The sequence below is a fragment of the Pollachius pollachius genome (assembly GCF_949987615.1).
Source record: "Pollachius pollachius genome assembly, chromosome: 1".
In the NCBI taxonomy this organism is placed as follows: domain Eukaryota; kingdom Metazoa; phylum Chordata; class Actinopteri; order Gadiformes; family Gadidae; genus Pollachius; species Pollachius pollachius.
The window spans coordinates 21,516,699-21,544,527 of NC_136934.1; the positions used below are offsets into that span (position 1 = coordinate 21,516,699).

Sequence of the window (27,829 nt, forward strand, 5' to 3'; positions counted from 1 at the left end):
GTTCCATGTGGCCTCTGTGAAGCAAGTCCACTCTGCCGGCCTGTCTTAGTTGGGGTTAGGGGTCATCTATTGGTCACTGTTAACGGACGGCATATTGTTGTAGGTGTCGGTCCAGTAGCGAACATACTCTGCTCTCAGGTCAAACCTAAAATCAGAGGGGGAGAAGAGCAGACCGAGGACCAATAACAATATGATCAGTGTCAACAACAACTGATCAATATCAGTGAAAAAACCTTAATCAACTCATTGAAAACATCCATATGAAAAAAAATAATGATTAGGTACAGCATTCGGCCATAAGTGAGTGACACTTAAGTTAATTCTGAAAGGCCTGAAGCATCCACATTCAACCGTTTGTGTCCAGGTTGTACAGGCACAGCATAACAACATGAATGCCCTTCACTAATGGAGGTCATTCATAAAGATCCACCCAGATCCATCCATGTGTTTAGTGTCTCTTGTCTAGATGTGTATCGTCCGTCTCCTGGACGAGGGCTGTACCTGACAGAGGACTTGGTGATGTCGCTGTTGATGACGAGGTACGGGTGATGGTTGGGGGTGAAGGCAGGCCAGACGGCGGGCACCTTGCTGCCGCGGTTGGGGTCCCTGTTCCCCACCAGGGGACAAGAGGAGACACACAGGACAGATTTAAACTATTACCAAACTGAATGTCTTTCTCCTTACACATCAAACCTCAATGCCAAGATTTGAACTTAATTTGAACATTGATAGTCTTTTAATTGAATACAAATAATTCATTAAATGTATCACAATAATAATAACAATAATAATAATACATTCCCATTGTTTTTCACACATGTGCTAGTGAATTTTTTTTTATTCATTCCCTGGATTGCTTGAATGACTCATAAAAGACTCTGGACAGCCTTATCACACGTTGACATGATGCATTACCCGGTCTTAGCAAAGTTGGTCCAGTAGGCGATCATGTAGCGGGACAAATCCCGATGGCGTGGAAAGTAGATTAGCGGTTTGTCGAAGGGCTTCCCAAACAAATACTGAACGTCCTCTGCGTGCATAGCCCCCACCCAGCTAGGGAGCCCGGGGATACGAGTCTTCATGTCGAACAGGTAGGAGTAGGTACGGGCCCCTCTGACGGTGGACAGACAACAGGTAAACCAGTTACACAGCTTTTACAGCAGTAGAATGTCATTTAAACCTTGGATGTAGCAAGTCCTACTATGTTGAAGCAGACATTCTTAGGGGTAGATGGTACAGTTAAAAGTTAACAGTATAACTCGCTTCCAGGTCACCGTCGCTAGCGACAAGATTTATGCAAATGTGAAGCGTTACAAAGTGAAAAGCCCTGTTCTCCCACATTTGAGGTTGTCTGCCATCAGAAAAATCTTAATTTTAAGGTCCGATTTTTTAAGACTCATTTAGCAGAAACTTTCATCCAAGACGACTTTCAAGTGAGGAAATCAAAGAACACAATCACAATTGGAGTATCTAAAAAAAGCTCTGATGCTGCATGACCTAGCTTAAACGACAACTGAAGGCGAGAGTGCAAAGTAGCCGTAGGGATAAGAAATAAAAGGTTAGTATTCTATATTGATTTTGTGTTAGTGCCAACAATAACTGTCAATATCACATATAAATTGAGACTTTAAAACGTTTTTAAATTGTATTGAAGGATACGGTCTTGGCGTTACCACGTTCCTCCTTTGGAATCCAGAATATACTATATATACACACTGGATCAATAAGTGCAAGAAACCTTGCACACATGGATCCAAAATCAGAAGGCCTCACCTGGCGTGTTGGGCATGGAGTTGGAGGGCAACCTGGGTGGGAACCAGGAAGAGGTAGTCTGTCTCGATGTCGGTCACGGTCTTCTTGACCATGTCCTGCTGGGGCACGGACCCCCAGTTGGCAGAGTACATACTGTAGACCGACTGGATGGCCTCCGCCCCCTTCTCCTGGGTCAGCCCGGAGATCAACTTCTTGACCTCAGTACTGCAGACACACCAAGACAACCACACACTCTAATTAGCTGTACTAATGGTAAACATACTGCTATCGAAACTAGCAATACTCTCTCCTACAGGTACAATCTAATACTGCTATAGAAATCATGTATATTCTCTACTACTGGTACAATCTCATACTGCTCTAGAAACGATGTATCCTCTCCACTTCTGCTACAATCTAATACTGCTATAGAAATGATCTATACTCTCTATCACTTGTATACATACTGCTATATAAACTATCTATACTCTATCACTGGTATATTCTCACACTGCTATTTAAACCATCTTTACTCTCTACTACTGGTACATTCTCACATTGCAATATAAACTGTTCTCTAGTACTGGTACATTCTCATAGTTCTATATAAACTATGTATGCTCTCTACTACTGGTACTTTCAAATACTGCTATATAAACTATCTATACATATCTATACATATATATATATACATATACATATATATACATATCCATTCTACTCTTGATACATTACACTGATATTCTCTACTGCTGGTACATTCTAGAAATACTTATTTCTACTCTGTAATTGTACTCTGTAATAAATAATATTATATTCTACACATAGTACACATTCATAGTAAACCATACGACTCTACTAGTAGTACTAGTACTGTTATCTATAAGTGGGACAAGCCACGACTTATACACGCATACTACTTGTAAATGTTTACATTGGTACATTATATTTTAGGTATGCTTAACTACTGCTCAATTCTACAACTGGTACATGATATGACTGTTACACTTCTACTGGCACACTATAACTGCTGAATAGAAGATCTTCTGTAAGAACGCACAGTCAAGTGTAAAAAATTGCTTTAGGTAAAATTTCAGCGCTATAATTTAAGTATAATTAGTTACAAATGCCACATCCGTTAGCAATTAGTGAGTGAAATGAGCTGTGAGAATGCATGTTCCTCTGCGGCTTTCACCAACTCTTGATGCTGTTTCAGACAGCAGGCCTTTTTACAATAATAGCAGGCCTGTCGCACCAGTTACTCAAGTTAGTCATGTAACTCAAACACACACACACACACACACACACACACACACACACACACACACACACACACACAGCAGGCGCGAACGCATACATACACCGCAAGCACGCACATACACACCGTACACACACACACATGCGCACGAACATACACGGAAACGCACACCCACGCGCGCACACACACACACAAACACACACACGCGCACACCGCACGTCAAGAGAAAGGCAGCGACACATACAAGGAAGCGCACACACAGGCGCGCACACGTACACCCACACACGCGCACACACCGCACGTCAAGACAAAGGCAGCGACACACTTGCTGAGGTAAGACGTTATGTTTTTAAACTCCTCCTTGAGCCTCCCTGAATGTCTTGCGATATTGATATCCCCCCTTCCTGTTTTAGTTGTTTTATTTTTCTTATGTTTTGTGTGTAGTGTTGTGTGACTGTGTGTGTGTGTGTGTGCTTGACTGTAGGCTACTGCTGCCTGTCTTGGCCAGGACACTGGAAGAGATGTTTAATCTCAATGATGATTATTATTTTCAACTAACCAATAGTAGTTGCCTTGCATTTTAAAATGTCAATGCACTTTTCAGCCCTGAATAACAGTAAAAGCTATTTAATAATTGATTTGCATGCATAGTATACTACACTTTCCATTGAACCATTAACCCTGTTAATTACAACTAGAAGTTGAGCGCTCACAACGCGTGCACGAAAACTCTAGTTCCAATTATAGACGGCTTCTGGTAGCATGGGTAGCCCCGCCCATTCTTCCGGCAAATTGAGTTCGGCCTGCACAAGGGTTTGGAGAAGAGCAATACATTTCTTTCTGCTTCCGATACGTTTTTGCGGGAGCCAATCACCAAGCTGGCTTTTCCCCTTGGCGCACTATTGGCTGGTTTAACACAATGACGACAGGGAAGCGACGGCAAGCAGCCAATCGCGTACAGAGTCAGTTGAACTAGGCCCGTTGATCACGCCTCTTGTGCTGAAGAAAATGACGGCCGCTTCCCCAGACCAACGCGCTATCTATGATTGGCTTGGTCTGGTTATAGCCAGCCTAGGCTTCTGGTTGATTTCAGACCAATCAGGGCACCTCTTCCCTGATTGGCAGACCGTAGGTTGGGGAATGCAACACTTCTCAATGGCAGAGAAATGAGAAAGAGGGAGGGCCGTTTAGGTGCGTTGTTTAATTTCTAAATCTCTTTCTACAGTTTTTCTCGATTGTATACACACAAAAAATGGAACCATGCACACAATTCTGAAAATTTGAAGCTCATGTATCAACTACAAGACTCCAGACTGCTAAACTCTAGGCACAATTCCACTGTTTTCACATTTTTGCTAAACTCTAAGCACAAATCTCATCATTTAGCACACTTGGTTCACCTGGATCACACTGGCCTTCAAAACGCAACAACTAATTACCAATAAGTCTAACTCACTTCTTACCTGTTCCATCTCAACTGGCAAAACACTTCAATCATGTGTCAGAGCATAAAAGAGGACTGGGTGAGCTCTACTGTGTTGTAGATGTGTTCCTTTGGCCTGATCAGGATTGGAGGTGGGATACATACTGATTTACATATAGATCTGTTTCACCTCATTTATATTCTTATTTTTATTTTTTGTTGGCCTACGGAAAGCTTTTTATGCAGTCAGTTCAGCTGAACATTTTACTGTATTACAGTAAAAATATATATATTTGCTTTGTTACCTTTTTGTACTTGTACTTGCACTGATTTCATCATTACATCCCCGAAAGACTAGTCTAAACATTTTCTTACTGCAGTGTTTTTCATTTTACTTATCAATGCAATTACTGTACTGTAATTTACCAAAATAGCTAACATTGGTGTATTGCTAGAACAATGTTGCAGCATCAACTTTAGGTCTACAGAATGACTCTGGGAAGCTGGGATTGTGAGTTTAGCCCATTGGAGCTCATTGGATAGACAAATATGCATTCTATCCTATTCTGATACGATTGTGGGAATGCAATATTTATATGATATAGTCACAGTATTGTATTACAATATGGCAACAGTCTTTATACTCTATGTACCACCTAATTGCAACTTTAAAAAATATGTAACATGGCCTCAAAAGCCAAAACATATGTAAATAGTATTTTGATGGAAGTGTTTTGAACTGATCACACCAGTGTTTAATTGATGCTCTCTAAGAGATATTCATTTGATATGCTCACAGTGTTTACTGTTTGGTGTAAAAAAATCAGTTTTGAGAAGAATTTGTGTAGTTTTGACAAAATGATTACTATAGCTCTTCTCATGTTTGTGTTTAGAGTTTTGAGAAATTGAGCTATAGTTTCAGAAAACATGTTTAAACGATCGAGGAAAACTGTAAACGTGGTGTTCATCTCACTCTCTCTAATGGCACTTCGTAAATCTTTAATAAACACAAATTAGTCGTTTGATGAAATTCTGTCCGAGCACCAGCAAGCAAACTCACGCAGTAGTTTCCTTTCTTCTCTGGTTGATGGAGGGAACATCCACCCCGGCGAAGAGGTGTCCATCCATGCTGTTCACCCCGGCCAGGTAGTCGAAGTCTGCTGTGTTGTTGAATAGTCTGCTGGGGTGGTCTGGGATAAAGTCCCCATCCACCACCGGGGTAAACTCCAGAAGGTTCATCACGGGACCCGGACCTTGAGTGAGCCCATGACGTAATGACAAATCACTGCTGAGTACAGCGGGGCCAAAATACAGGCTGCAAGTTCATGCAGCCTGTTCAACCAGGAGGATCAACATCACTTTTACAAGATTTCAGAAACATACAGTTCAATGCAATACAATAAACAGTAAACAACATACAACGCCACAGAAGAAAACAACATTTTACACATTGCATTTTGCAGAGAATAATACAAGGCAGATGGTCGAATTTACCTGCATCAGTTTCAACCACAGTTTTGACCATTGACTACTGTGTCATAGTGACAAGCTATCACGTTTTGTTTTGAAGTTCATTCCATGATGACAGTGCTGAAAACTGGATGGCTTTCTTCCCACAAACTGTCCTCGCCTTGGGACAGTTAAAACAATACAACTACAAAATGAGGTAACACAATGGCGATTGAGCCTGTGGCCTACTGATAAAAGCTGTTGCATTTGCAGTATTATGAATGTTACAAACTAGGTGCCAGCAACACTTTCTGTATCTCTGGGAGATGCTTATCGCCAAAGGTGTTGCCAAAGAGAGCGGTTAAAGATTTATTTATATTTTTGATTAGGACAGTCCGGTTAACGATCTATCCTTACCCAACATCAGCAGCAGGTTCAGTTTCGCTGCCATGGTGATGCCCACGGGGTCGGTGATCTTCAGACACAACAGCATCTCTTCTTCATTAGTGGTGCGACAGCCCACCTTCCGGGCCACCTGGAGACAAAGATCCTCATCAACATCTGAGACCGCCCCTCACCACCACCACCACCAGCACCACCAGCACCCTGGAAGCCCTGCACCACCCTACCTTCTTAGTTGTAGCCATGGGGTCTTGCTGAATGGCCCAGGGGCTCAGGGCCACGCCACACTGGGAGATAGCTCTGCGGAACAGCCCTTTACTGTAGGGAGACAGCATCTGGAGGATCATAGACCATGAGAACCACGTCAGTCATCTACTGGTACAGCACGTTGTCCTCAGAACACAGAAGTTAACCTCTGTGTTCTGCTACTAAAGGTGCAAACTAGCCAGCTTTCGATGACATCGAAAGGCTGGCTAGTTTCCACCTTTAGTAGTTGGTGTTACTTTTTTATGTCTCCTAGCAACAGCCTATTCATACCTGGTAGTTAACGCTGGCAGCTCCAGCTGATTGGCCGAAGATGGTGATGTTGTCGGGGTTACCTCCAAAGGCCTCAATGTTTCTCTTGACCCAGGAGATGGCGGCATGCTGGTCCCACAGGCCATAGTTACCTAGGAAACCCCATCCCCTTTGTGACTCCTTATTTGATCGGCTGTCGGTATGTAACTGTATGCCAACCTGATTTAGCACGTTAGCATTCCCCAGTTACACCAATGATAGGATGATGTACATGTTCTACTCCTATAGCAGCATCAGCAGTGTTTTCTAACTAACATCAACTTAAAAAGATCAAAATGTAACAGTCAATCCACTTGTAAACTTGACAGACGGTCGTCTGCTGAGCGGTTACTGTTACTGTGCTTCAACGTGCTCCTATCATAGCCTCAGACCTGGCATCCGGGCGTCGCCGGTGCTGAGGAAGCCCAGGGATCCGACGCGGTAGTTCACCGAGACCACGATGACGCCGCCGCGGTCCGCCATCTCGTTGCCGTCGTAGAGGGAGTTTCCGAGGAAGGGCACGTCGTTGGATGCTCCCAACAGGAAGGCCCCACCGAATATGTACACCATGACAGGTAGTTCACGGGATACTGGGGAGAGAGAGAAACATTCACTAATGTTCATTAACGTTCCCTAACGTTCTTTTGTATCAGGTGAATGTTTATTTTTCATGCCAATAACGCTCTTGAATTGGATTTGGAGAGAAATATAGACAGAGAGAGAGAGAGAGAGAGAGAGACAGAGAGAGAGAAAAATGCATTGGCAAACAGTTGAGTTTGTGTGTCTGTCTTACTGTGCGTGTGTGTGCGTGTGTTTGTGTGTGTGAGCGTTGCTTGTGGTGTGTGAATATGTCAATGTCTGTGTGCCCTACTGTATGTGTGTATGTGTGTGTTGGTGTGTAACTAGTATGCTGGGTGTAGGGTATGTTCCCTACATGATAGACCCCCCTGGGGTACGTGTATGTTGAGATAGAGGCAGTCCTCACTGCCCTGGCTGGAGAGCTGCAGCAGAGTCACCTGCAAACACCGCTTCTGGTACTTAATGGCCTGTAGAACACCTGGGGAAAAAACACGCGCGCACACACACACACACACAAACACACACACACACACACATTCACACACACAAACACACACAGGGGGATTGGTATGGTTGATATGTCTATTATTTCCAGGAAATACAAAAACTGCCTTTGTGGGTTCTTTGCAGCTTCAGAATAGTTCTACGTTTGCACACAAGACCAGGAAAGGGCGTTATAACACAGGCTATCATAGAGGCAGGGCCCAACACAGCCACACAGACAGATATACATATATAAAAAGAGAGAGAGAGAGAGAGAGAGAGAGAGAGAGAGAGAGAGAGAAAAAGGGAGGGAGAGAGGGAGAGAGAGATTGAGAGAGTAAGAGCGAGAGAGAGAGAGAGAAAGAGAGAAAGAGACAGAGAGTAAAAGACAGAGAGAGAAAGACGGACATGGGGTGACAGAGAGACATCAGAGAGTGGTTACGTAGCCAGACCATCCCATCCCGGATGGCGTTTGGGTAACTCCCATCTCCCCGGGACATCAGCAAATGGGATTCCTTTGAAGACGTCCACGGAATGTAATAGACCCATATTCTGGTTCTTCCCCTTGACCTTCCCCCCTTCGGTCTGCACAACCCCTAGCTGGAACACACACACACACACACATACACACACACACACACACACACACACACACACACACACACACACACACACACACACACATACAAACACACACACACACACACACACACACACACACAAACACACAGATACACAGAAATACATGTAAACAAATAAAATTATTTTACAGATACAAATGTACAGGCCATTGTAGAGACAAATACACATACACATACAGACATAGGTATACATTTGTTGGGATGGGGGGGTGGGGGGGACGTAGGAGATGTGTCCCACTAAATATTCAGAGCAAGTGCATTTTTCCTGCTTATTAAAACATGAAAGAAGCAGAGAACTTTTATTTTAAAAAGCTGCTATATCGTTAATCATGGCCGGAGAAATGCAGGAGGGGAGCATCTACTTTTTCAGCACTGAATCTTTTTTTACTCCCGAAACACAAACACAAACACACACACACGAACACACACACACTATATATCTCATAGTTTTGATTACGCTTTACGGAATACCAAACCTGTATGTGTTTTGACTCATGGGATGGGATCATCAACTTTTCTCATTTAATATTCAAGATTCAAGATTCTTGAATCTTGAATCTTGAATCTTGAATATTAAATGAGAAAAGTTGATCTCCAGGAGAATAAATATTTGAAAGTAATACAGCAATGTGGGGAGAATTGCTGCATTATAATCAGTGTTTGTAATAACACCATTTGAAGGTCCCATGGCATGCCACCGGGTGTGGGCTGATTAGCCGTTACAAGCCGTTTTGGAAATCTGATGGATAGATGAGCAACGTTTGCTACAGCCCACTGGGTAGGCTGGTAGACTGATCTATCCAGCACACATCAAGGTGGACACGCCCACCTGTGATGTCATAAGGGACAGATTTATAAAATGGCTTGTAGCGGCTAATCACACCACACCTGGTGGCATGCTATGGGACCTTTAAAAGAACGGCGTAAGGTAACGCCGTTATTTTTTCAGTAACGGGGTAATTTAACTAATTACCGTTTCCGTCGTTACAACACTGTTACCGTTACTGTATGTTAAATTACTATGAATTGATTGCATAAATTGCGCAGTTGGCATTTTCTGTAGTATTTGGCAGATGTTCCACAGCCTTTGCAACTAAGCAAATTAAAATTCAGTTTGAAGTATATCAGGGCCTTGAATGGGCAGTTCAACCATTTAACGCATTAAGACCAAGTGAAAACTGCTCAGAAAAATTCAAATTCTTTGAAATATAGCAACTTCATTTTTTTACAGTAACAAAAATAGTTACTTTCCCTGGTAACTACTTACTTTTATTATAGAGTAATTCAGTTACTAACTCAGTTACTTTTTGGAACAAGGAAGTGAGTAACTATAACTAATTACTTTTTTAAAGTAACGTTCCAACACTAATTATAATACATTATACTTTGAATTGTCAGCTGGTTCCTTAATTTTTCCTTTTTCTTTCCATAAATGAAGACTAATAATTAAACAGAGCATACGCCACTGCATTGATACACAAATAGATACACACATAGATATGTGTGCATAAAAAACAGGAGATTGAACTTTCTTGTAAAACCGCTTGTGTCCAAATCTGAGGTTATCATCATTTACACTCATTTCTATCTTCTTCTTCTCTATCATGGTGTGTGTGCTGTGTAGGTGATATGGTGTGGGCTGATAGAGGGTCTCAAGTCTATACTCACAGAGGCACACCATGCTGGGGCCAGCCACAGGCACAGCACTCCCGTCAGCAATAGAAACTTCATTTCCACATATGCCGCAAAAAAAACCTTCTTTGTCTTTTTATAGTCGCATGTTGACCAAAAGCCCATTGGTCTGGGTTGGGGGTGTGTATATATTCCTTGGAGATAAGTGGGAGAATACTGACTTTTTTATTATAGGCCTGAGAAAAATACCAGTGGTGGTAGAGATAGAATAACCCCACCATTCCCTCAACCAGTGGGAATAGAAGCATGCATTGAAATCAGCTGACATGTTGGTTGGTAGGAACATTTCAAAATACATTGCTTAGTTTTGAAAGTAAAAATATTTATGTGTGTGTGTGTCGTTGTGTTTGCGTGCGAGCCAGGTGATACATTTTCCCATAACATCCTGTAATATATCTCTATATCCCATGCCCACTAAAAAAACAAGGTTAATCCCGTTCAGGCTCCTGTGTGAGACAGGCTTCCAGAATCACTACACCTGTCCACGTTTCATTCCTCGTTGCCTTGGGCTATTTGTCCTTGGATGAACAGGATACCACCTGCCCAGTTCCCAGGAGGAATTCTACTGGTGTCAGCTGGACAATTCCTTTCACCCTGACCTGCCATGTGCTGGCCGCTGGATTAGAGCAGTCTGATTAATGCTGTGAAGCTGGCCATGAATCATGTCAACACGTAGGCTAATCCACTGGTGTAGTGGGTATTGGATGATGCTTTTTGTGCTAATCTAGGCAGGGCAATAGGGAAATGTTTAGTTACATCAGTGTCTTTGGGCACTTTTTCATAAGAGATTGAAGGATTATAATCCCTTAAAATCACTGAATAATCGTTCAATTGACAATATTATTATTTTTGCAAAGTCATGCGACCACTCCAGCACTGGGCCTATTGAGGAATGTTATTAACAATTCCGAAAATCCAAAGGCCCACAGGTCTACTAACAAATAAATGAATAATATTATCCAGTCGTTTATTATTCACTGTATATAGAGGGATCCGTTTACTGTATTGACTTTGTCAGAAATGTAGGTGGCAGTTTTGGGTTTTCTATTCTACAAACGATGATCCAATAGCGTGTACACAATATATACGACATGTTGGTAGGAATCGGCCGGACAGCCACCTTAAATTGTCACTAGATCAACATGCTGGGAAGCCACAGGGGGCTGACACTCGTTAGACACCGCCGGACAGCTGTCGGTGGTGGCGGTGTTATTTTGACAGAATATGAGTGGGAGGGGCCTCCACCATGGGGGAGGTGCCAACAAACTGCTCAAAATGGCGGCGCCCTGTTTGCATGAGCAAGTCTGAAAGGTAACTGGGTTCTTCTTTAAATGTTCCTTGTCAACGTTAGACACTAACAGCCACGAGAAAGCTGGTGTATTTACCGGGGAATATAAATGGCTGTGGTACACAGAATGAAACTGGTTTTGACAGATGACAGTCCAGCGAGCTAACGTGTTAGCTTAGCAGCCTTGAGCTTGGATCTGGTGAAAAAAACAACATAGCCTGCTGCATTTTTTTTTTCAAAGTTCTCCCGTTAATGTCGCGGAATATACCAAAGACAACAGAAGGTGTATTTACGGATATGTTCATTCTTGAAATGTTGTTCGTGTGCAGGGTTTACCAAGCTGCTCCAGGATTACATAATTATGATTAATGACTCGCAGAATGTTGCACAACATACATGGGCTCTGTTCACCCAACTGGGCTAATGGTTCACTGATTTACTGTCAGCTCTTGGGAAAAACGGTATTTGTCTATGCCCCTTACAAGTGATACTGTAAAGGCTTGGTAAATACCATAAGATTACCATTTTATCTGTGGTTGGTTTGATGTTTATGGATTGCAAACAAGTCATGTTATTAGGGTTAAAACGGAGAGTAGCTTTTTGGATATTTAATTTTCACTGTACACAAAATAATGTGCAGATAATGTCTTATGTGAAAACATATGACATTTATGTCTGGAATTAAGTGTGTGTTTGTGTGTTGCAGTGAGACACCATGTCCAGAGATGTAGGGGTGTCTGAGCTGCTCGCTCTGTTGCAGAGCTCCGATCTGAAAGAACTGGAGCAGGTCAAAAGCACCATCAGTGAACAGCTCAACACAGGTTATTGCCCTGTCTGTCCTTTGTGTCTGGCTGTCTTACTGTCTATCTTCTTTACTGAGACTGTTATTTATTTTTATTCTACCATTATGACTGTCCATCACGGCCCCCATCCCTAGATGTGACACCTCTCTTTTTGTTTGTTCTTAAAGGATATCGTCTGTATTTTTCAACCTGGACAATAGTTTACCATTAATTTGGGTCTAGGCACTAATGCAATACTGTTTTTGGTATTGGTTCAGTAACAAGAGAGAGTGCTTCAGCCTGCAAAACAGGCTCCCTTTTAACCATATGGGGCAATAGCCACCCTTCAATGTACGTCCACTAAAAGTGCTTTTTGTTACCACTGACAGGCTCAGATTGTTATTCTAAAGGGGCACACACCGACCCCGACTCAAACCAACGGCCAACTGCTTTTTATCCAACTTCTCATCTGACCTGTTCAGCAGAAAAGTTGCATTGAAACACACCGCGGAGACTACTACCCACTGCTAAATCTCCTTGACATCGGGAGGCGCTAGTCACGTGGGGCTAGTCCGCCCCTCTCACACTCCGTGCTGATTCGCTGGTTGTCAGCTAGCAGCTCACAACTAATCAGAGTATCCAATGGCTCGAATCCTCAGACGGCCAACGCTCTCAGACTTTTGCGGACAAGATACCGTCCGCACGGTTCCAAAAGCTTCCGACACAGTCAAACACACAAACAGATTTGTTCCCGAGCCCGCCCGAGTCTCCCGAAATGTTTCAGATGGCCAACAGTTGGGCCAGTGTGTTCCACGCTTAAGTGTACGTTAAGTATCATTCAGCTTAGCTTATCAGCTAGTTTAGGGTTAAATGCATATTTTGGGGCAGGAGGGATGAGATAGTGATGACAATAGGGACATTTTCTTCTACAATTACACTATTGGGAGATTTTAGAGCGAGACTTCTTCTGGAGCAAGACTAGAGTAAACACATTGGCAAACAAGATCAAGCAAAAAGAAAGGAATACACTATGATTAACAATCTGAGCTGGTCAGTGGCTAAACCAGCCCTTTATGTGGGCGTACATTGAGGGGACGCGATGGCTCCATATAGGGTTACATTGTAGACTGTTTCACTCCCGCGATGGCTGAAGCACTCTCCCTCAATGATAATGTCCAGGTGGAAACAACCAGAAGTTATCCTTTAGGGTTTCTTCATTAGTTATTAGAAGATTTGTCCGTTCCCTTTAGAGAGCTTAAGGTTAGAGGTGTCTCATTATGTGTCCTTCGGAGCCCTTTAAGTCTGTTACTGTGATTTAAGGGCTAAAACAACAATTGGACCGGCCTATGTTTTCTCTATTTCTCTGTGTCCCTTGTTTTCTCATATGGTCTCTTTGTTGCTCTTTGAATATATGTATTGTGTGTATATATGTATTGTGTGTGTATATGCATTTTATGCTCAGCAGCATCGTGTTGTGTTCTACAGACCGTGGGACCATGGTCTTGTCCAGTCTCTTGGAGTTCTACCTTGACTCCAGCTCTTCTGAAGCAGCTCTACTGCTCTCCTCCATCAGAGAGCCGCTCGACAAGGTGTGTGTGTGTGTGTGTGTGTGTACTTGTGTACTTGTTTGGCGTGTTTTATAAAGCTGAATCGAGCAGTTGCATCCTTATTCCCTAACTCTTGAAAGTGAATTAATATCATAATCATAATAGAACATAAGAGAATATCAAGCCATTCATACCGCCTGGTTGAGAAAGGCGAATTGAACACAGTGCTATGTCTGGGCCCCCTCCCATTGCTCCCAGCCCCTTCTGGAGAAGCTCAACGACTGTCTGGTGAAGTCGGTGAACCGGCTGGCGTCCCTCACCTTGCTGGGCCACGTGGTGCGCAGACAGCCCCCATGGATCCACAAGATCAGCCGCTCCCCGCTGCTCCCCTCCCTGCTGCGCTGCCTCAAGGTACGTCACTGCCACCACATCACTCACCCCTCCCCAGAGAGATGCCACCAAAAATAACAACAGCACAGCCAAGCTATTTCATGCTGCAGTGTGTTTGGATGGTGTCTGGGACGTTGTAGACGTCATATAAAATAGACATGATTGAATCCCTTTTGGGCTAGTACAGCCTAAACGGGTCAGCTACCTACGGTTGGTCTTCCAATGAGGGCCCTGGTCATGTTTGGTCTTTGTGGTGCATCTCCCTCCTCTTTCTTCCACTGTAATCCACCCTGGGCATAGAGCCCAACCGGTACTGGTGTTAGTGCTAGTCCCGGTCTGGTGGTAAGCTTCTGATTGTTATGCTTGTGCAGATCGACTCGGACGTGGTGGTCCTGGTGACGGGCGTTCTGGTTCTAGTGGCCTTGTTACCCATGATCCCTCAGGCGGGCAAGCGGCACATCTATGACTTCTTCGATGTGTTCGGGAGACTGGCCTCCTGGAGTCACAAAAACCCAAGTAACTCTACCACACGACACACATCTGCATGCTAATCGCAACACACGACACATCAGTATGCAATACACAGAGGAAGCCAGATTTCAGACAGTAGTAGTAGGCATATGATTGACATGGAGAAACTCCGCCCCCTCCAGGTGCGGTCCACGAGGCATACCTGGTGCACCTGCACGCCAGTGTGTACAGCCTCTTCCACCGGCTGTACGGCATGTTCCCCTGCAACTTCATCTCCTACCTGAGGCTGCACTACAGTATGAAGGAGAACCTGGACGTCTTCCACAACATAGTCAAGGTCCATACAACAATTCACCATCATGATGGAGTAGAATCTGAATGCAATCCCTCACCAGAACCACACCATAGCGACAAGATGACCTAACTCGGCCCTCATTCAGCGCAATCCCTCGTTGGCTATCTTTAATGTGAAATCACGGAGTGAGAGTCATTCTTTAAATTTTAATCTAGGCACCATCCAATGAGCCATCACCAGCCTGATAATGGCGGTATGGTCAACAAATTAACTGTCATAAAAGCTACTGTCAGCTTGCAGAATCCCCCCTCCCCAGGTCATTTCAAATTCAAGATGACCGCTGAGTGACTAAGGCCCCGTCCACACGGAGCCGAAACGGGCGAAAACTATCCGGTTTCGTTTTATGCGGTTCAGGAATATCTCCGTAAAGACGGTGTCATTGCGAAACCGCATCGAGCTGAAGAAACGCTGTAGTAAATATTCAAGGCGCTGGTTCTCCACAGAAAAAAAGTGGAGCGCATCAAGCCTACTCAAATACAGCCTGCGCGCTGTATACAAACATTCAGTCACGAGGAGATTCAACCTTTTAAATTGAGCAGAAATATTTTTTAATGTAGAGTTAGCAATTAAATTGGGGCTTTATTTAAAGCTACAAAAAAATAAAATAAAGAAATAAAAAAAAAATTGAACGCAACTCTGACGTCCCCCAGCTGGTGGGGGGCTAATGACGTCATCGTTTGCGTTTCAGGCGTCCACACGAATCCTAACACCGAACCGCATAGGTCCGGATAGATTTTAAACCACCTCCGAGGGTGGTTTCAGAAATGTGCAGTTTCTGGCACCGGATTCGCCGGCTCCGACTGGACGGCCGGCCGAAACGCACAAGACTTATGCGGTTTCACCAAAAAATCTGGCTTCGTGTGGACGGGGCCCAAAGCCGCATAACCATGACATCATTGCAAACACACATAAAAACTGAGTTAATGACCCCAGTTCTGTTCTCCTCCTCCATGTGCAGCCTATGCTGGAGCATGTGAGGGTCCATCCGGAGCTGGTGACCGGGGCCCAGGACTCTGAGCTCGATCCGTCCAGGTAATGACTCTGGAACAGCAGCATCTGTTTTCAGAACCCCCTGAAAACCCGTCCGTCTGGTTGTAGTCTAATCAGTCTATTACATGTGTATAGCCCTTAAACACAGTATCAGTTTCAAAGGGCTCCACAGACCGCCTTTTGAAGACCTTCCTTAACCCTAAGCCCTCCATTAAGACCATGGGGTTACACCCCAAGTCCAAGTGATGAAGCTTTGTTACGGGAACACAGAAGAAGGTTCACACCGTCCAGTTAGAGATTATTCACAGCTTGGGTTGTGATTAATGTGTATGTATTTGTCAAAAGAAAGTAACGCAACCATACATCAGTCATATAAAGAACACGGGCCTGGAACAGCCTCAGTGTACCATGTTATTCTCATATGTAATAAAACAACTTCACACGGTATTAGTCGCATTATAACGTTTTTAATACCTCACTGGGTTTATTGGCGAGAAGGCGCCATTGACGCCATATATGTCTATTACCACCGATGATAGAAAAGCACAAAAGAGGCTCATTACACTAATGAGCACCCGCACACCTTTCTGAACACAGTGGTGAAAAAAATAAATAAATAAAAAAGTTTGCCCCGAATCTGAGCTATTTCTACACAAAACTGCCTTGTTACGTGCCTGGGGAGAATATCACAGTGTACTAACAACTGTTCCCTACAAAAGCTTGCTGTCGTTTCACACAGAACATCACTCACCAACCAGTTTGGATTCAAATTCTTGATGCTGTTTGATGGTGATACCAGATAGGAAGGACATTCCTTATTTACAGAATAATGTTAACAAGCTGCCTGGAGAACAGCTAGCTGACAATGTTGTCATGAAACTGATTGAACCTTTTTAGGTGGAAATGTCACTACTGATAGTCTCTTTTTTTTTTTTTTAATCAATCGTAACAGCGAATTACCCTTGGCTCACAACAATACCTTGATCGGAACAATGGATAAAAAGCACAGAGAAATTCCCAAGTGCACACCGGCACTGAAACGCTTTTCAACCACTTTGCTGAAGTGTTGAAATGCCACTGTCACAATTTACCAGGCAAAGGCCAATCGAAATATTTCTCTATGCTGTACAGTACATCAAACAGTAGCGATTGATGGTAGTAGCCTACTGAGCCTACTGTAATTTCTTTGGTTTGCTACTTTCAAAATCGAGCTTATCCTGACTGGTTATTAGAAATGGCCTACCCTTCCTTTTAAGTAAGAAATAGTTATAAGAAAATATTAGATAAATAATAATTATATGTATTAAAAAAAGTTTATTTCACTGACACTTGAATTGTGACTAGTATGATCTAGTCTAATTGTGAGGACTTTCTCTCTTTCTAACTCATGTTGGATGCTCTGTCCCCTCATCTCTCCTCCCTCCACACAGGTGGAAGTGCTATGAGGTCCATGACATCGTCATAGAATGTGCCAAAGTGTCCCTGGACCCCCGGGAGGAGGGCTGCCCCCAGTTGGCGGATAAGTGGTCGTGCCTCAGGCCTGACCACCTCAGCCTGCCGCCCACCCCCCTCACCCCCCAGACCCCCCTGGCCCAGCGCCTCAGCGGTAGGTAACACCCCGTCGCCTTGCCCCTCCTCTCCTTCTAATCATCACGTCTAAAGGGTGAGGGATCAACAGCAGCAGATAATGGTGACTTTTGGCAATGTCTAAGGGCAGGAAGATGAAGAATGCAGCACTGGTGGAAATCAACAGCAGCAGAAGTAACTCAGCAGAAGTGCTTGTCACACTCAACCCTCTCAAAGACCTTCATGCCTTTGATGAACATGTTATTTCAGAGCAGGCGTTCATGAAGTGTGATGTATAATTGTGGGAAAATCTTAAATCCATCTCAAAATCAGTGCAATCTAGGTGCAAGCTATCGGTATAAATGTTACAGTTCATTGCAATACACGTATTACTACACGTATTATACAAGTCTACTATTTACCGTGGTAGACTACTACTCCTGTACTACGGCACCTTCTCGATCCATGCTTGCTGCTCATTTGCATACCCTGTTAAGCGTGTTCCTCAACGGACTGGTTGAAGGCCGGTTGTAGATGACCTCCCCGTGATAACACTCATGTTAGCGTGTTAATCCTTCCTGTTGGATTACATTGGTTGTGGGCTCTCTTTGCTACTGGACTTGATTGGTTATGCTATCTGTTTATCTGAACAGGAAGTTCCACCAGTACACCTATGTCACTGTCTCTGATGGATGGACACAGCCCTATTATCCAGGTACGAAAATAAACTGTTGGAGATCAATGAGACGCAGCAAGAGACTCTCTATCTCACTCTCTCTCACTCTCAGCAGTGTGATGATAATGATGCCATCTGGAGCCCCGCTATTGATTGTGAACTGGCCACGCCCCCAGCTTCCCGTGGACTCTCCCCTGCCAATGTCTCAGACACCACGCTAAGCCCCACCCAGCCTCTGAACAGGACCACCTCCATCAGCGGTACGCACGCACACACACACCTTTTTGTTTAATTACTCTCAATATCCATATCCAGTTCTTTCTTTTCTCTAGATGAACCTCTGGTTATTTGCTACACTCGTACAAAGATATTTGTCTGTCTTAACAGTCCTGATTTTGTCTCCTTAGGTTTAAGATATCCTGCATCAGCCACCGTCTCACCGTCCCCCACCACGACTCTGGAACATCAGCAGGTGAGCTGCGTTTGAGAACACAACCCAGCGGTCTATGACCAGTTTATATACCTAACGTTACGGCCTGGATCTTCCTCTAGTGTCGACAAAAAAGAGAACTAATGATACTTGATTCACAATGGTATACTGCACAGTTCAACATGTATCAATCCTTAAATCTAGCAGAAAAAGCAGCAGCCAATGGGAGAGCTGGAAGGTTCAGCCAGTCAGCAAATGAAAGTAAAGGGCAAAGAAAGACAAGAAACCAACAACAACTCTGGTGAGCCGCTCACATCCACCTCTTCCGTTGCCGTTTCTATTTGAATTATTACCCAGCCTAGCCTCATGCTTGTTCTTTGATAATACCTACCACATCAGCTTTTGCTATTATAATTATATTATATATATTATGTGCCATTATGTGCTTTAATATAATTTGTTGCCATCATTTGCTAGCCTAATCTGTGTTACGTTAACCCATGTTTTGTTACCCTTTGCTATGGTACTATGTCTTGCCATCCTCTGCTATCCAATTCTATACTCTAGACCAGTGGTGTGTACCACTGTGGTTCTAAAAAGGCAGTGTGTGGTTGTGTTTGTTCTAGGGAAGAGTATGTCCCTGAACGAGCTGTCCAGCTTCATCACAGAGACACAGGGAGAGACAGGAAGACATAAGGAGAGAGTTGACGGTACATAAGCCACACTGACACGGACATTCTCTCAGGCACACACAAACAATGTGACACGCACACACAAACACACACTGACATGCACACACAAACACACTGACACGCTCACACACAAAAACACACTGACATGCACACACAAACACACTGACACGCTCACACACAAAAACACACTGACATGCACACCAACACACGCACGCATGCACGCACACATGCTGCCCCAAAGATGCACGATAAAACAAGAGCCGGCTCTATCGTGTACCATTCACGACATCTAGTCTGTTTGTCTTTCTCACCTGCAGAGTCCATAACGGAGGAGTTGTCAAAGCTGTCGTCCCCGGAGTCGTCGCTCCCCAAGGACTCTGTCTCCCTGCACTCTCTGGGGAGCCTGGGGGAGTCCTCGGTGGACCTGCCCCAGCATAGCCCTCCCCACAGCAGCCAGCAGAGCTTCTCCCTCCCCAGCCAGTTCCTGTTTGAGCTAGCCCAGCCCACGCCTGCACAGGTACAGTGCACCGGCAGTCAGCTAGCCAAGCCTCACTGGCTAGAACAGGGTTGGGCTGATTTCCAAGTGCTGCAGCCATCGGCTGGCACGATTGGTTGAAGTGTAAAGATGAGAATGTGTTTGAAACGTATCATTCCCCTCTGTGTGTGTGGTATGGGTCGTCTCCTGAAGGAGATGAAGAGGAGCTCTGGAAAAGAGGAGCCCAGCGCCCTAGGAGCGAGTGTGGAGGAAGGTTCCTCCCTCTCTCCTCTAGAGCTGTTGGACCGCCTCATCACCCAAGGTTACCAGGCGCACCAGAACCTCAGGTCTCTCCCACATGCCCACGCACAAACCCCAAAACAACACAACCACCCCCCATCATAAAACTGGTCTAATCTTACATCTTACATATTATGCGATCATGTATTGATTGTGTCCATGTATTTCCATTTGTGTGATGTATCTCCGTATCTAGAATGCCAAACAAAGCGCTGGACTGGAGTTATTTTGGAGGTAAACAGCAGAGCATGAAAACCAAAGGTACTGACACCTATTAACCAACGGCACTAAGCATCGCCATGTGGCTTCAACGCAGATCACACTTAACCAATTGAACTAGCATTAACTAACCAGCACTGAAGCACAACTTACTACTCCTAAACTAGCATCAACAAGTACAGTAGCGCTAGCACAAAAGCACTACATTCACCTCCCTAAGCTAAACCAACACTGGCATGTCTATCACCACTACTAATGACTGAAACCTGCTAATGGGAGTTCTATGGTCTAAGGTGCTGTGTGTGTGTGTGTGTGTGTGGGGCGCTAGGCTCCGCCCAGGGGGATGAGCTCCAGATGTTGCGCAGTCAGCTGCTGCTGGTCCACGGCCAGCTGGAGTACGAGCGCTACAAGCGGCAGCAGCACGCCGTGAGGAACCGCCGCCTGCTGCGGGAGGTCATCAAGTCCACCACGCTGGAGGAGCACAGCACCTCTATGGTAACGCCACACACACCGGACGCCGTGGGCCCGGGGAGTTTCCACGGCCGTGGCACGTCCTGTCTAAAGGTTCAGGGGGAACCGAAAAACAAATGAGAATAGTTTTACCCTTGATCATCGGTCATTGCGTTCTACATTGGTCTGAATGGGGCCAGTGTTGCTTTCTTTTTCTGATGTAGTTTGTGGTTGACAGGCGTATGAATTTGTACACTCGGATGTTAGAAAATAGCCCAGTGTGATGGTTCGCCTTTGATGTAAACCCATACCATCACGCCCATAACTTCCTCCCTACTGGGTGTTGGACACATGCTACACGCAACGATAGCACACGATGAAGAACCACAGGACAAAAGGCCAGTGACGGTGAACTGTTGAACTAATGGTGTGTCTGTGTGTGCAGCAAGCCCAGCTATCCCTTCAGGAAGGGGAGATCCAGGCCCTCAGAGCCAGCCTAACAGAGGAGCAGCGACGCTTCTACTGTCTCCATGACGACTCCAAGACCAACACTGGGAAACTACAGTCGCAGATGGAACAGCAACAGCAGCAACTGCTCGATAGCAACAGCACCACGCAGAAGCTACGGGTACATACCATTGAGTACACCATACCATATACACATCACTATATATACCATGCCATATACATCACTATATATACCATACCATATACACATCCCTATATAGACCATGCCATATACACATCACTATATTTACCATAACATGTGCACTTCAGTATATACCCCATACCCTATGCACTTCAGTGTATAGACCGTAGACACCAAAGCGCTGTTGTGTATAGACCATACCATATATACATCACTATATAGACCATACCATATGCACATCACTATAAAGGCATACCATATGCAGGCCACTATATATAGAGTCAACATCGTTGTGATTGGTTGGTTTTTAGATTGAGTTGCAGGAATGTCGAGGCAGACTGGGAGATTTGGAGGCGGAGCTTCAGAAGGCCAATAACGAGGCTTACAACGCTGAACATCAACTCACACAACTGTCCCTCAAGGTGAGGATGCCCCCTTATGGGCTTATACATCCCTCTCTGTTTTAATGCAGGCTTAAAGGTCCAACTTTGTGAGGTTTTCTAACATTAACCTGAGTTCCCGTAGCCTGCCTATGCTCCCCCCGTAGCTAGAAATGGCGTTAGGTGTAAAACGAGCACTAGGTACCCTGCTCTGCCTTTGAAAAAACAAAGCTCAAACACAGCGATTTGGAATTTTCATGTTACCTCTCCTTTGCCTGCCCAGAGAATTTGGCCCGCCAATGAGACAACGAGCTATGACCGTGTGTGTGTGTGTGTGTGTGTGTGTGTGTGTGTGTGTGTGTGTGTGTGAATACACACACTGTAACGCAAGGGTTGTACACGTCTTTGTAATTTGGATAACCGTTCTGCTGTTGGTGTTATGGCGCATGACACGTCAGACTCTTTGACGTCTCTGGTATTTCCACAAGGAGACTTGTAGTGGGGATTATCTCAGCCATTGTTGAGAAGGAATTGGGGGAAAGGAACTTTGGCTTTGACGCCCTGAAGTACATGAACCAAGACATGGAGGAGAAAGGGATTGTTGACTGCGATTGTCTCTCGCCGGAGACCCGCTGCTGAGGCGGTGGTGCCTCAGCAGCGGGCAGTGGGGCACCGGCAGAAGACAATCAAGGTCAACAATCGCGGGCAACAATCCCTTTCTCCTCCATGTCTCGGTTCAGTCTACTTCAGATTGATGTGGACGTGAACCAGAGACGTCAGAGAACCCGACCCAGTTCTTTGAGATTCATAATATCGTCTGGAGGCCCACACAGCTTTTGGCCGTGATAATCTATATTATATGATATAGATATCTATGTATAATATGATATTATTTAGATATAGAGCTTCAGGACTCCCGCCAGAGCACCCGGAGTGCTCCAGAATATTTACCGAACACAGCCAAAAGCTGTGTGCGCCTCGCCATTGCGATTCATCCACTGTAAACACGAGCGCATGTTACCGTGGCCGCAAGCTGCTCAGGGCCACACCCCCACCCTCCACCTTGACCCGCCTCTAAAAAAGTCATGTTTGTGGAAAGCTCATTGTGGGACTGGCTCGTAGTGGCTGTAATTCTGCACCACGGCTGATTTCTTGAATTCAAGTACTGTATTAGGGGCCCACTAACAGCTATATAAAAGCATTCATAAAGTAGCACGCCATGGGACCTTTAATGTGTGTTTCTGTTTGTGTGTATGTAGGTGTCCAGCAGTGAGGAACTCCAGCAGCAGATGTTCTTGATGAACAAACATCTTGTGCTCCTGAGAGAGACAAATCGACTGCTGATAGAGCAACGGGACAACACCAGCTGTCAGGTACCGGAGTGAGCTACAGATCAACGTCCATCTCATCCTGGACAGCAAAAGGCCTAGTTACCCTCCACTAAAGGCTTAGTTAGCCTCAACTTAAGGCCTAGTTACCCTCGACTTAAGGCCTAGTTACCCTCAATTTAAGGCTTAGTTACCCTCAACTTAAGGCCTATTTACCCTCAACTAAAAGACTAGTTACCCTCAACTTAAGGCCTAGTTACGCTCAACTAAAAGCCTAAACCTAGCCTTACACGAAACTAAAAGGCTAGTTACACTTTCCACAAAGGCATTCTCTGAATGAAAGGAATGCAAACTTTCTGCAAGGGTTTAAATGGATTATAGATTTTGCATAAAGACCATTTTTCGGCCTTCATTTTTCCTTTCTAGCATTTCTGTTTAGTAGAAGGATAAGCGTGGAGGAACGGCTGTTGTTGGAGATATCAGCAGTGTGCCATGGATTTAGTTTGAAGCACATTAAAGGATGACTTTAATGTTCATCTTAATTCCACTGATGTTTCCCTTGTTAAACGGTTGAAAGGCAGGGTCTTTCGGAGAATGTTATTTTTATCCCACGTCTGTTGATACAAAATAAACCTCCTATCCTATTTGGCTGACCATTTGGAGTCATTTGCATGATTTTATGTGTGAATTGAATGTGGGTTTTGATTTGTGAACAGGACACGTTGAGGCTTCGGGGCAGAGCGGAAAAGGAGTTGGAAGAGGCCAATAAGAGGCTGAAGGAGCTGGAGTTAGCCAATAAGAAGCTGGGTGAACTTGAAACCGCCAATCAGAGGCTGGGCGAGATGGAAGCCCTTCTCGGGAGGAAAGAACAGATGATACTTGATCTGAAGAAACTTCTGGAAGATACCAAGATACAAGCGCGGTACAAAACCAATCAACAATCCAACACATGGCTGCAGATCCAAGTTGGATTCACCTGGGGGCTTTTGATTATGTAACTCAATGCCGTGCAATCCGTCCCCCTGCAGGGTGGAGCTCGGTGCATGCGAGAGTCGCTACGTGGCTGTGAAGAGAATCTCTCAGGCGCTCAACAACGAACTGCTAGAACTCTACAGTCGCCTGGACCCCCCTGCTCAGACAGCAGCCAGGTGGGTGAACACACACACAAACATGTACACACACACGTACACGCACTTATGAACACACACGCACTTATGAACACACACAAACATATACGCACACGTACACACACATGTACACACGTACGTACGAACGTACATACATACATGCATTCATGCATACATACTACAGTCTCTCTCTCTGCACACTAGGCGAAACGGCGGCCGTGGCTCCATTCCCATATCTCAGGACAAGCGTTGCCTCGGCGCCAAACCCTCCTCGTCCCTGAGCATCCTGAATGGGGGTGTGGAGCTCCTGTCCACCTCGCCATTGTCCCTGTCCCCCATCGAGTCCCCCCTCGACGTGGGCTCCTTCCTGGGCCAGAGGGCCCGGATGCTCTTCAGACCTCCGGGCAACAGTCCGGAGGAGGGGGCGGAGCTTGGGGAAGGGGCGGAGCCCCGCGAGGGCCCAGATCACGACGGGGAGTGTCTGGAGGAAGAGGAACAAGGAGAGGAAGCGCGCGACCTCCCCCACCAGCACTCATCCCGCCAGCTGTCCCCGCCGCCCCTTCCCCAGGAGGGCAGTCTGCTGCAGGACGCCAGCAGCAGCATACTCGGCATCATGGACTACGACGGGATGCTCCTGGAGTACTGACACGACTGCAGAGGGGTCGCCCCAAAAGGGATCGATGGATAGATTTTTTTAATTTATTTTTTGAGTCAGAACTCCGCATGGAAGAAGTGATTCACGGGAGAATTGCATGGCAGTAGGGTGAAAGGCAGCCCGACTACGACTCACATGGTAGATGCAGGCTGGCGAGCGAGTGCTACTCATTTAGTTGACTACAATCGTAGAGGCAACTATGTAAGCTACTCTCCTGTTCCGGTGAAACAGCGTGGTGGCTACTTGTTTGAGCTGCTCCTTATTTTCCTGGTTTGTCCAACTACTGGGTTGGCGAAGGTGCAAAGCTGCAAAAACATTGTTAGCCAGCGACCACTAGCTTGCCAGCCAGCAAGGGCCTTAAAAGCTAAAAGTACCAACTACAAGGTTACTAGTGCAGAGACGGCTAAAGAGGGGAAACCCATCAACCGCTAATGAAGCTTTTATGGCTTACTTCAAGGTTAGTAAGTTACCTGGCTGGTGGCTTATTCAAACATAAATCTCTACCTTCTATCTTTTAATCAGTAACAAAACAGAAGTGGCAGTTGTTTTGTCCTTAGATTAGTTGAGGTTTGTAATCTACTCTCTGATGGGTAAAATCAAAATGATTTTCCAAGAAGGTGGGAACAGCGATTTTTCTAGTTTAGGAAGAAACCCAAATTAATTTAGTTAAATACCTGCTACCGACTGCCAGAGAGTGCCATATTGCCCTCCTTCTCTTCATGTTAAGCATCGTTTTTCATGTTTGAATGTCACTCCCTGTGACCAGTCCACCGAACTTTACAGAGACGTGTGTAAAACAACACGTTGCTGCTAAACCCAGCTGAGGCCAGCGACTACATTGGTTATCAGGTGTTTGACAAGTTGGTGTCGGCTCTTTCAGATCGCGGGCAGCAGCAGCCTGGTCCAGCTAAAGACAGACAGGTGAGCTAGCAGGATTGGTGGACTTTTTATACGGTTCTCTGGGCTTTACATATTGGAATGCTACTTTTAAATAAGCTAACCATGTTTTTAATGAGTGAGCTCTTGCAGGTCTGGTGTCCTTCCCCTCGCCGCTGCTCTGTGTGGCGGCGGCGGCGGCCTGACCGTGACCATCGGTCCTCTCACAGTACACTACATTATTACTCAGGGTTCCCTCCTGCTCCCGTATCTCACACTGCGCTAGCAGTATAAAAAACATCGCTCTTCACCATCATCTCATCAAGCTGAAAACGCTCTCAAATGACCTTGAAACAATCCCACAAGTGATGTTATTCTCTGTGATTGTGTTGATTCCCAGAGTGTAAGCCGCAGCAAATTACAGAACTTCCGCTCCTAGTATGATTACAGCTATATTACAGTTGGCTTGCTTTTGGGGTGCTGTTCCTGGTTTAATTAGCACGTGCTGATCTGGTTCATGTTAAAGCAGGAAATCTGCTTTGCAGTCTGGCATATGGCATAATGTATTTTTTTAAAAGTGTTGGAACTCTGAACTTCATGATTTCCATCCTGGCTTTCTGGTGAAGACGTTGCTGGTTGTTCCGCCTCTTAGTCTGGGAAAAAAAACTTTAAAAAAACGTGCTTAACATTGTTTCCGGTATAAATTCTGCCCAAACGTGTGTCAATCCAAAATGCTGTGTTTCGTTTATGTTAGAATAATAATTATGGAGCATTATCTGTAGTCTGAGTCCATCATGTCCAAAAGGCACCGTGCTCTGTGTTATAGAATATAAGACATTGGATTCCCTTTGAAGGCTAGCCTTTCTTGCATTCAGACACATCTCATCACAACTGGAAAGTTGTATGATTTGTTAAAACTCTTATTCTATTCTAGACTATTTTTGAATTGCCAACTCGTTTCATAGTTCAGGCGTAGCATTAAATGTGGCTGCTGGAAAATCTCCATAATCCATAATGTAATTGCACCAAAAGTAGTGTTTGCTTTTACTTAAGGTGAGCTGAATAGCCAATCAAACATATTCATTGAACTGAACTATGGGGCTGTTATCTTCAATACATGGTATGGATGGAAATGCAACCCACATAATCTGTAGGCCCACCATGAAAACTAGGAAGAAGCAAACCATTTCTAAATTACAATGTACTGTTGGCAGGAAGACCCAAATATTTATCTAAGTAAGAATGTACTAGTCTGGTTGTGTTGAGGCTGATGTGCAAAGTGTTCCACATATTACGTCTACCTCAAGCGGATTAATTGACCTGTCAGATGTCAAATTGGTTTTCACCACAAGGAGGCGACACAAACCTCGACGTTTTTTTTCTCCTGCAATGCTGATGTCCCAACCAAAACATCTAGGTTTGTCTCGTTGCTAGGGCAAATTGCTTAAGTAAAATAACCACATTGCCTTGTTCGAAGCCATCCCTACTCAAGAATGTTTAACTGTGAACAATAGAATAAATAAATGATAAATCTTGATTTTTTTCAATGTGTCTCACTCTCCCAAGTCTAGTTATCCAGCTTGTTTGTACTACATAGTAATATAGGTATATACGATTAGTAAGGGGTCAACCAAAGGAAATATTACATTTGAATACAATTGTCAATCTAGAACTACCACACACCAATCAGCCAATTGCTCTGAGCAGAAGTAAAAATCATATCTCACTGCAAACGCTCAACAGCAGTGTTTGAATTATAGTTAGTTAAATATGGAAAAGTCTGGGGGGGGGGTAACCATTTTATTGTAGAGTAAGACAGGACGATGGGAGAGAGAGGGGGAGATATACCTGCAGGGGTCACCAACCTTTTTGAACCTGAGAGCTACTTCATGGGTACTGAGTCATAGGAAGGGCACCCAGTTTGATACACTCTGAAATAACAAATTTGC

The 27,829-nt window shown here is 44.7% G+C and overlaps 2 protein-coding genes and 1 long non-coding RNA gene across 11 annotated transcripts; 2 read left to right on the forward strand and 1 right to left on the reverse strand.

Moving 5' to 3' along the window:
- Nucleotides 1-20: 20 nt before the first annotated feature.
- Nucleotides 21-10,273, reverse strand: LOC307073021 (bile salt-activated lipase-like; the record flags this gene model as incomplete). Its single annotated transcript, XM_079732678.1, has 12 exons — nucleotides 21-145; nucleotides 502-606; nucleotides 916-1,113; nucleotides 1,774-1,977; nucleotides 5,494-5,686; nucleotides 6,300-6,417; nucleotides 6,512-6,619; nucleotides 6,822-6,952; nucleotides 7,232-7,429; nucleotides 7,774-7,896; nucleotides 8,354-8,501; nucleotides 10,211-10,273. 12 exons carry the CDS (start codon nucleotides 10,271-10,273, stop codon nucleotides 67-69), a joined length of 1,668 nt encoding a protein of 555 aa, XP_079588804.1. The 3' UTR covers nucleotides 21-66.
- LOC307073028 lies at nucleotides 5,473-6,441 on the forward strand. Its single transcript, XR_013811717.1, has 3 exons — nucleotides 5,473-5,579; nucleotides 6,004-6,099; nucleotides 6,310-6,441. It is a non-coding gene; the product is annotated as an uncharacterized lncRNA (long non-coding RNA).
- On the forward strand, nucleotides 7,274-27,397 carry tsc1a (TSC complex subunit 1a). 9 transcript variants are annotated; one of them, XR_013811712.1, is made up of 25 exons: nucleotides 7,274-7,414; nucleotides 12,229-12,343; nucleotides 13,790-13,893; nucleotides 14,110-14,262; nucleotides 14,613-14,757; nucleotides 14,895-15,049; nucleotides 16,026-16,099; nucleotides 17,488-17,663; nucleotides 18,277-18,338; nucleotides 18,412-18,559; nucleotides 18,707-18,771; nucleotides 18,934-19,030; nucleotides 19,356-19,439; nucleotides 19,739-19,938; nucleotides 20,110-20,243; nucleotides 20,393-20,457; nucleotides 20,744-20,910; nucleotides 21,311-21,493; nucleotides 21,826-21,936; nucleotides 23,154-23,267; nucleotides 23,939-24,144; nucleotides 24,251-24,370; nucleotides 24,554-25,461; nucleotides 25,885-25,925; nucleotides 26,034-27,397. XR_013811712.1 is itself a non-coding variant. In XM_079732608.1 (23 exons), the coding sequence occupies exons 2-23, from the start codon at nucleotides 12,238-12,240 to the stop codon at nucleotides 24,993-24,995; spliced, it is 3,111 nt and encodes a 1,036-aa protein (XP_079588734.1). In that variant the 5' UTR covers nucleotides 7,274-7,414; nucleotides 12,229-12,237; the 3' UTR covers nucleotides 24,996-27,397. The 9 variants fall into 9 exon arrangements, 6 of the variants coding, with proteins under 6 accessions (XP_079588734.1, XP_079588738.1, XP_079588737.1 ...); XR_013811710.1 differs by having other exon boundaries at nucleotides 24,554-25,925; XR_013811711.1 differs by having other exon boundaries at nucleotides 25,885-27,397.
- Nucleotides 27,398-27,829: the final 432 nt, after the last annotated feature.